The sequence below is a fragment of the Centruroides sculpturatus genome, unplaced genomic scaffold (assembly GCF_000671375.1).
Source record: "Centruroides sculpturatus isolate CEXI.00-Female unplaced genomic scaffold, Cexi_2.0 scaffold2333, whole genome shotgun sequence".
Lineage (NCBI taxonomy): Eukaryota > Metazoa > Arthropoda > Arachnida > Scorpiones > Buthidae > Centruroides > Centruroides sculpturatus.
The window spans coordinates 36,136-46,239 of NW_019386479.1; the positions used below are offsets into that span (position 1 = coordinate 36,136).

Sequence of the window (10,104 nt, forward strand, 5' to 3'; positions counted from 1 at the left end):
TGACAGTAGAAACAATTTGCAATATTATGGGTATCAAATGCATTCTTTGTGTGGTCGCGACCTATTTTTGATCAATGGCAAATAATTTATTCCCAATTGTTTTTTGGCATTTTGTTCCGAATTAATAGGTCGATATTTAGTATGAATGATTTAATCCTAATAAAGTGAACTGCCAGTTTAGAGCCTTGTATTATGAGTCCATAGCTTACAGCCTCACATTCTTTCATGTACCATTATATTTGGTGAAGAGGAAGGGCCTGTTATATGTTATACTTTAAGGCCCAATCTGATGATAAATTTTGGTCTCGAATATAACAATAGCGTTAATGCATTTGGTAGTTAATTAATCATTTACAGCATAATGCAGTAGGATATACAGTATAATTAATACAGTCGACCCCTATAACACTGTTGATTATTCCGTTTTATATGAATTCCATGTTGTGCGATTCACTTAGATTTTACAAATACGTCAGCCGTTCACAGCCCGGCACACGTATTTGTAAAATCTAAGTGACTCGTACAACATGGAATTCATATAAAACGGAATAAGCAACAGTGTTATAGGGGGGTCGACTGGTATCTTTAGAAAGAAATTAATTATATATTATCATTGCTATAATTATAAGACGAAAAAAAATATATTTTGAAATGCAATTATTTTGAGAAATTATCAGAATAATTAGATATTTGTTAATACTATGATTTAATAAGAATCAATGTAAAACTGTTGTTAATTGTGATTACATTATTGTTAAAATTTTCATGTGTGATAGGAAGCAATAGTGTAAAAAGGGAATGTTTAGTGTTGAAAAACATGGCAGTAGAGAAAGTTATAGAGAAATCATGCTACAATCCGATTTAATTGCTATAATTTTTAAAGGAATATTTAAAAATGAATAAGAAGTATATAAACAAATGGATCATTTTAAAGAAGAATATAAAAGAAATTCTTCAAAGTGATGTATAAATATATATTTCATATAATTTACTTTCTAAATAAAAATAAATTGAAATAACTAATAATAGAAAGTTCTATTGAATAATTTACAAACCTGCAATGTCCAAACAAATAAATATTCTTTAATTGAGAGTATTCATTCCAAACTTAAATCCTTCAGTTGATAGATCGCATGAATCTGACAGAAAGAGTTGATATGATGTATATTTATTTCTGTTTTATGCCGCTTATGTGTGTGTGTATGTCACACATGAAAGATGTGGGTGTCGTAGCTGTGACGCTTCAGCGAATCGCCAACCCGGGCCACTGACTCTTCCGTGGCACACCCTTTACCATTCAATACAGAGTTTAATTACTGAGGTAAAACATCCTGCAGAGAAAAAAATACATTTCGTTCTTGCGTTTTATTTTCATCAATTGGAGTGTGCAGTGTGATTGGTATTCCGTGGAAGTAATTTTTCTACAACTCGCTTCTCTCTTTAAGTAAGGAGTCTTAAAAATTTAACGAATTTGATCGATTTTCATCGCTTTAATACACGAAACTGTTAACAAATCTTGTATTTTTCTCATTTAAATTTTGTATAACGCTTAAATATTGACCTTCCATCTTGACCCCGATTTCGTCGAAAGGTTTAAGTAAACCTAGTTAATTCAATAACACGGTCTAGACTTTTCTCTCATTGGTCACTCATGAGTCGTTTTCTTAGTATAGTAGCTATTCAATGCTTTTCTAATGCAAAATGATTGAAATTCTATATAAGTGATTTTCATAATACTTACTTGTCTTTGTTTTTAAATATAACTCTTCGAAATTTAGAAAATTTGATTGGTTTTACGTTCCTTTAAACTGCGGAATTATAGTAAAGACTTACATTTATTATCTTATTCTTTGCAACTCGTTCTTGACCCCGATTTCGTAAAAAGAATTACATAACTTAAACCTGTGTTTAATTGACTCATTAACCTTGCTATTTGCAAGTTATTTTTTAGTATAGAATATATTTAATATTCTTTATTTTTAAATTTTAAGCGGTTTAGCAGGTTATTATTATTATTTTTTTTTAATACGAAAATGATGCAATTGAACATTTCGCAAAAATATATGTCCGTGTGACAGTTATAGACAATGCTTTAGGATGTCGATGAGGCTCAAAATGGGTAAACACATATTTTATGGTTCATTGAATGTATATTTTTCACGAGGCCTACGTCCTATAAGGGATGTAAGAGGAAATAAATATAATTATAACATTTATATTGTGAAAATTGGCAAGGATTTGAAGATAAAGAATCGGTTTTTGAATAGTCGCGAACGTTAACAAGTTTATAATAGATATACAGTTAGAATATATAAAACTATATACTAACAATTTAGAATTTTTTATTTTATTTTACATCAAATCGATGTTTTAATAATAGTTTTATTATTTATTTTTTTTAATAGTGTATGCCGCTCAACCGGTGATAAATGCCCTCGCGTTTCAAGTTATATTTCGCAAAATACCGTGTAATGTCGCATAGTAGAATGACCACAATGTAATAAAATGCTGTAAAAAACTGTTTTAACAGATTAAAAATGTATAAATTCTTTTGTAAAGATGAAAACCGGAATCGATTCTAACCGTTTCGATACGTAACGTTAAAAGAAATATCATAAAAATAAAGACGTATAAATAAAATTTAATCGCACATTAAAATATTAATATATATTATATTGTAATAAATTTTAAATGCATAATTTTTAATATTTTCTCGTAAATAATGATTTTATAGTTTATTTTATTTTTATTGTTTTCGATGAGTTGGCAACGTTCGGAGAGTACACGTGTTAATTCAAATATGGCGGCGCCCTCCGAAGTTAGTAATTTTAATGAATTCTTTATTTATTTTAAATTCTAAGTGATTGATTTTAGTAAATTTTGATTGTATTCGATGATAAGTTGATAATATTTAGTTGTTTATTTTGAAATTTATATTTTATTTTTATAAACCGAGTTATTTGATAGGTTATTAATAAGAAAGCATGTTAAGATTGAAGTCTGAATGAGGTATTTGCCACCCCCTCAGATAGTCTTTGTAACTTCTCTGTTTGCAAATATATTATATCAAATACTGTATCATTTATGGCTAGAAGAATATGCCTGGTCGACCACAGATGACACTATCAAGTTGTCATAATTTGTTATGTCATAGGAAGATATTCGTAAACAAGATGGGCTGCAAAGTAAAAGAAGAGTAGTGACAAATAACTATAACCTGAAGAATGAATGAAATCATTCAGAAAAATTGACAATATCTTGAACAGATTCCATTCAACCGTTCGATATGTCGTAAACAGTTACTCAGCGACAGACTTTACAATAAATGAGAGAAGGGCATTCTCCAATTTTAAGTCACTGTGATGCAAATGTGATGGTGAGAAAAGACAAAACAAATTCTAGGATAGAAACTGTCTGGTGGTGTGGCATAAACCAAATACAGAAGTGAAGAAAGAAAACATTTCTCCTTTTCCCACAGAGGATGATCAATGCTTGTTTGATAGTGTATGAATGCAGCAGGAGTGGGTTCTATACACTTTGTCCATAGCATAATGGATTAGTACACTTACTTTGACATATTGAAGGAAAATTTTCTCATTAGAGTTCAGATGGGACTTTCCAACAGTTACATTTTCATGCAGTACAATGATCCAAAGCATGCGGCTTGGAACACAAATGTGATTATTGTACACAGAGCCGGCCCTACTATAGTGCGAATGGAGCAGCCGCTCCAAGCGCTAAGTCCTAGGGGGTGCCTCAGTAGTAAAGAAAATTAAAGGGTATAAATTAAGGGCAACCAAGGGGTGCGCCATAATAGGATCTCGCTCCATCCTATAACTTGCCTCGGGCCAGCACTGATTGTACAATACCCCAATTATTCTAAAGCTTTCTAATAGCTTTAGAATAATTGAATCACTGACCTTTATCATGTATCAAATCTGCATCAAACAGAGATCAAGACTATTAATTAATTAACTATCTTTATTGCCTTTACCAATGCATTTTGTGTTGGTAACTATTTTCCAGTTCCTGTTCAGGTTACTGTTTTAAATTAAAGTTTAAAAAATTAACAAATTAAAAAGACAATCAAATTTTACAAACATATAAAACCAAACGTCACTATAAAAATGTCTAAGATTGTTGTATCTCTCTCTCACCCATTTCGTGTTTAACTCCTATTACGTTGAAACGTCACCGCAAAGTCCTGACATCAACCCCATTGAGCATATGTGGGATTATTGTTTGAAGAAAACGACCACGTATTGAACAGAGATGATTAAAATCAACACTATAAGAAGAGTGGAATAATATTCCCAGTAAGTTCACAGCCAAGCTTGTCAGTTCCATGTTAATGATGTTTGAGTGTAATTATAGACTTAAAGGGGTTGCAAAATATTAATGTGCTTGTTTGATGCATCTTTAATGTATTTTCTCTTATTATAATTACATATATGAATACATTTTATGGGACAAAATGTTGATTGGTTCCAATTTTTTGTGTATTTTGTGTAGTTTTTTTTTTTTTTTTGAGAAATTAAATTGGAAATTATTAGTACTGTTGATTATGTATCTATTATTATTAATAACTGAATGTTGTTGTCACTAATTTTATTCATAAAATATCCTTTGAGGAAGATAAATTAAATGCAATTATTGATCCATGAAATGTCAGATAAAGTGTATAATTAGATGAAGTAAGTAGCATTGGAAGAAAATATAGATGTGAAACACAGTAAATTTTATTGGCTAGGTGAAGCTTTACTTTACTATTGTTCTACTCATTTAGCTCTATATTGGTCCACTGAAGACGTAATGACACATTTAAATAAAATTATTTAGATTATCATCAAAGTTGTTAATGGCGTCAAAAAAATAAGAGATAAAAAGATACAGAAATTATAATGTAAATAAAGCATTCTTGATTTAATTACAAATACAATTCACTACTTATGTTATTTTTTTATATTTTATTTCTTTATATTGATTAATTCATTGTATAAATAAAGAAGTAACCATATAATATTGAATATATTGAAGGTAGCCCTTACTGCTGACGAGTCAGGACAATTATGGAATATTTGTATGTGGGATATTAACACAGGAACAACAATAACTACCTATAAAGGTGGAATGAGTAGATCAAGAACGTTAGATTTAATAGGTCAAGATTATTTAATATCTGCTTCCAAGAAAGAGCCTGTTCTTCAGATATGGTCGTCATCAAAAACAGTGAGTATGTCCGTGAAATTTATAATACATTAGACCTCTCATACCCGAACTAATTTGGGTGGGAGTAATCCAGATATAAGAAAAATCTGAATAAGGAGTGTGATAATTTTTAAATAAGACTGTATGTACCTATTCTATGTATAAAAAAATGTTTATTTTGACTTATTTTATGACAATTACAATTAATTTTGAAAGTATTGTGTCAAAGTTATTTGTTTTGTTCTTCTTGATTACTGATGAGCTTCTACATTATGTCAATGCCTCATCATTATCACGTTAATGATGATTGATGCATTGCGCTCTTCTACAAACTTCAAGGCAACGTTAATAAAGAAAATTAAAAAATGTACACATTGCAGTATGGAAAGGTAAGATTTGGAGTAATGTACTGTACAATATTTTAAAAAATTTTTCATTGTCTTCGATCAGTCTGGATATTGGAGAACCGGATGTGGGAGAGTCTATTGTAATAATAATAATAACACAATGAATACTGAACAGTTTTAATTGTAATTAATCTTAAACTAAAAATTACAATGAAACTAAAAATTATTATTTTTTTTTTTACCTGTATTCTGATTATTCTATACTATTATGGTTACAAGACCCATAAAAACAGACTAATCACGCTATGTTTACTAGTTTGGTTATTGGTTACCAGAGTTGTCAGGTCATTGCAATCATGTTAAATATGTTTATTATTTTTTTTAAAGGAATAATTACATTTGTTATATTGGAACTGACTGAAGAAGATAGTAAGATGTAAATGAATTTTGGCTTAACAATAGTATAGATGTATTAATCTTTCATCAGTGGGTTAGTCTTTTAGCAGTGGGAAATTTTTTAAGTGTTTTCCCACGTGCTTTTTCTCATTACCATTTCGGAAAAAGATTTTGTAAACAGTTGTGTCTAGTAAAGAAAAGTCTTTTTTTATTGTTACATAATTCCTTTTTTATGTGAATTTCTTTTTTGCGGTGGTTTTTGGAAATATCCGCAAAAGAATTTTGCGGATATATCAGTTGCAGGGCTGTGGAGTCGGAGTCAGAGTCGTGGAGTTTTGGTGTTTTGGCCGGAGTCGGAGTCGTCAAAAAATCCTCCAACTCCCTTTTTACTTACCAACTTGTTACGTATATGAAACGGAGTTGGAGTTGTATGAAGAGTCGGAGTTGGAGTCGGTAGATTTTTACGCGACTCCACAGCCCTGATCAGTTGTTTACCACTGCTACACAATTGCCCTTGACGGATATATTCGTCAGTCACTGCTGAGTGGTTAATAAACTAATAAACAAACTGTGATTAGTCTGTATTTTTGGGTCTTATAATCAGAGTAGTATAGTATAAAAATTAAACTTTCAGGAAATATTTAAGAATAATTTTACATTTTCTCTGTTCAGTCAATTATTGAGACAAAATTGGTAATATTGAACAAAACACTTTTTATTAAGTCCAGTAAGAAAAGAAAAATTTTTCATTTGGTAAAATAATTCAGATATTTTAGTACAAATTGCTGAATATATGAATATAATGCAAATTATTTCATCAGTCACTATAATGGATAAGTTTTCTGTTCGGTTCTAGGCTCAGGTTTATAATTTTCAATTGAAATATACGTACTAGATTATGTCAGTTCAGTTTCAATATCATTGTATTAGATGGGCAATCTATGAATACTTGTAATTCAGTCTATAGTCATTTTAAAATATAAATAATAAATGGAATTTGTGTTTCAGAACTTCAATATATATTTTGTGAGAAACCGGGGAGTAGAGAGTCTAACTCTGCTCCTTTTAACGGCGACGGTCTGGTGAAGACCGCTCACTTGGTCACTGGATGGTTTTACCTGAGTGACCGAGGGATGATCAGTCCATTGTTAGGGTGTTGGGCACCTGCTAAGTCCACATGAGAACAGGTTAAACAAAACAAAATAATTTAATGAACTAATTCAAAAGCATATGATACAGTAAGCTAATACATTACAGGTTATTTACCTTTCATAGGTAACATAATGCTCGAGACTATTCCTAAGTGTTGGTAGTTTTTCTATTCAGTCAACTGTGTCCGATAGACATTAAAGCCTTATATCTAGGCCCTTTAGGCTAATTGACCAAGAGAGAGAGTTTACATTTCCTTAAGTAATATACTTCTTAGACCAATGGATTCGGATTATGTTGTAATGGACGTTGGCAAAATGCACCAGGATCGGCAGTCAGTAGGGGTGGCAAGTAGTCCTTCCTTTCGTGTCGGGAACATCTTAGCAGGGAGAGAGAGTGGTGACAGACGGAAGCTTGTCCTTTTGCTTCTGGGAGAGTGTCCACGCCCCAATTGTCGGGTGTGACCCTTTTTATACGTGTTGTGCCTGAGTATTGACTCAGGTGACTTTGATTTAATGTGCTCTAAGTTCAAGTAGTGTCCAGATTTGGCTGATATGAGCTGTCAAAAAACAGACGCTCAATGAAATATGGCTATTTTCTAGCTGTTATTGTGGCTCGCTTTACCTCATAATTTAATCTGTTTGACAGTTTCTCATCATTAATAATCAACTGTCTTGACACATAAGTCCGAACATCCTAGTAGCTGTTGACTTAGACAGAAATTTGATCAGGTTTATCTATCAGAGTATCGTGAGTGGATGGGAAAAAGGAAGTGGGGTTTTTCACTTTTGTATTAACTGGATATTAGTCTAATTACTAAATTGCCCCCTCCAGAATCTCACATATTTCATTTTTCTTATTAATAAAATTAATTACATGAATAACCAAAACTTGTACAATAAATTACATAAAGCTATTTATAACAGTATTAAATTACAAAGATATTAAAATTCCTGTAAAAGGGCTTCATCACATCATATTTCAATACAAATATTTTGAAGGACAATAAAATAGCCCACATTGATGAAAAAGTTTCACAAAGACTGAAGCATACATCTCACAATATACCTTTCTTTATTTGTAAGCTAATGCTAGAGACTTTATCCTCCCTACAGTTGGATTGGAATGAAAGACTGATTGTGGCTTTGCATGTTAAAATAGGCCAGAACAACCAAATAAGCCACACAAAAAATAGCCAAACAAATCTTAAAATTTACTTGAATAGCAGTCTTATTCTAAGATTTTCTTTTGAAGAAAAATTTTCTAAAAAAAAAAAAAAAAGAAGTATGAATACAGTGATACCCCGAACTTACGCGATAGGTGGGACCTAGCGATAACTGCATAAGTCGAATTCACGTAAGTCGGGGTATAATTTCGCAATTTGTTTAAAACCCAAGTTGGATGTATGTAAGCTAATAAATGTTCTCGTTAATCTTATCTCGTCTCTTGATTTGTTCACGGTTAGAAGAAATCACCACATAGAGTCTCTGGAGTCTCCATAGATATAACAAACACAGAAATAAATAACACAAAATAAATTGTGGCTATGTGTCAATTTCGCGCGACACGTCCGAACATGTAAGCTGAACAATAGTGTGGAGGGATTGAGTAATCGAGAGTTGCTTGGCGCTCAAACAAAAGACGAATCGACGAAATTTGAAAATCGCGTAAGTCGGGGTAGCATAAGTCGAGGTATTACTGTATTTAAAAGGCACATGTATTGAAATGTGTTAGATACGCTAAAACAAATAGCGTAAAAAGAAAATTGAATTTTTTTCGGACTGTGTTAAATCAAAATTATGTAAAAGAAATTACTTTCATAAATGATTTTATTTCTACTTTTATATCAATTTATATATAGGATCCGTTTAATTTAAAAATGATAACTCCAGGAAAAGTAACGTGTCTTGCAGTTTGTCCAGACGGAATGTATTGTGTTGCCGGTATAGAAGATAAATTGAATATTTGGCAAGTAAGTTTAATTTGTGTAAAATTTTTCAATGCAGACTAATTATAACAGAAACCAGAGTTTTAAGCAAATTGTATATATAAATTGAATAGTGTAACACTAGAATCACTGAAGGAATAATTATAATGCATGATTTAATTTAGATTAAATATACATAAACATTTCAAAATCCAATTAATTAAGGCTGTTGTTTGGTTTAATTTAGATTAAATGTTTTTCAGGACAGAATTGAAACAAATTCTGTAACATTCCAATTATGTAGGATCTGATGATAGGATGTAAACAGATTAATACTTTTATTATTAATGATTTTATATATGATTTTATAGATTTCCACTGGTCGTTTACTTGCTGCTTATTCCTTTCATTATCAACCTATTGCGTGTATAAAATTTACAGATGATGGATCTTATTTTATTTCTGCTGGAGAAGATGGTCTTGTTTTAGTGTGGGATCTCAGTCAGTAAGTTTTTATTTCTTTATTGTTCAGTAGGTATCTTTAGAAGTTAATAATAGTTGTATTTTATGATTAGATATTTTTAACAAATACATAATGATTAAAAAAGTATATAAATAAATACACTAACTCAAAGAAAGTTAAAATTTCATATAGTAAATCTTCAACTTATGTGGATTTGTGATTTTACAGTTTTAAATACTTAGGGCTTGTTGCACAAGTTACTATTTAAAAACTACGTGTGAAAAATACTGTGAAAAATTTAAAAAAGTACAAGTTACTTATGTACAAGGTGTCTCAGTTAAACGTTTCAGAAGCTCTAAGAGGGGTAGGGTGCATCACGACGACTTGGAATCGTATAGCAATGTGAGGGTCGGAAATGCTTTCCTGACATGGTAGATGGCATTGTAGCTGTCACATTTGGCCAACAGTGGATTGGATGTGGTGGTCCTGTGCGTTGGCCTGCTTGGTCACCAGACCTATCATGTCTTGATTTTTATTTCTGGGGGCATATGAAAACACTGGTTTATGACACTCACGTTGACAATGATGAGGAGCTGGTTGCAAGAATCGCAATA

General features: G+C 31.3%; 1 protein-coding gene across 1 annotated transcript; it reads left to right on the plus strand.

Moving 5' to 3' along the window:
* The first annotated feature begins 2,094 nt into the window (after positions 1–2,094).
* LOC111615111 (WD repeat-containing protein 18-like) lies at positions 2,095–9,542 on the plus strand. Its single transcript, XM_023356508.1, has 5 exons — positions 2,095–2,119; positions 2,764–2,818; positions 5,038–5,229; positions 8,962–9,072; positions 9,399–9,542. Exons 2-5 carry the CDS (start codon positions 2,801–2,803, stop codon positions 9,534–9,536), a joined length of 459 nt encoding a protein of 152 aa, XP_023212276.1. The 5' UTR covers positions 2,095–2,119; positions 2,764–2,800; the 3' UTR covers positions 9,537–9,542.
* Positions 9,543–10,104: the final 562 nt, after the last annotated feature.

Coding starts and splice junctions, on each gene's coding strand:
- LOC111615111 (XM_023356508.1), top strand. Junction 5,230..8,961: donor TATGGTCGTCATCAAAAACA/GTGAGTATGTCC, acceptor ATTTATATATAG/GATCCGTTTAATTTAAAAAT. Junction 9,073..9,398: donor ATAAATTGAATATTTGGCAA/GTAAGTTTAATT, acceptor ATGATTTTATAG/ATTTCCACTGGTCGTTTACT.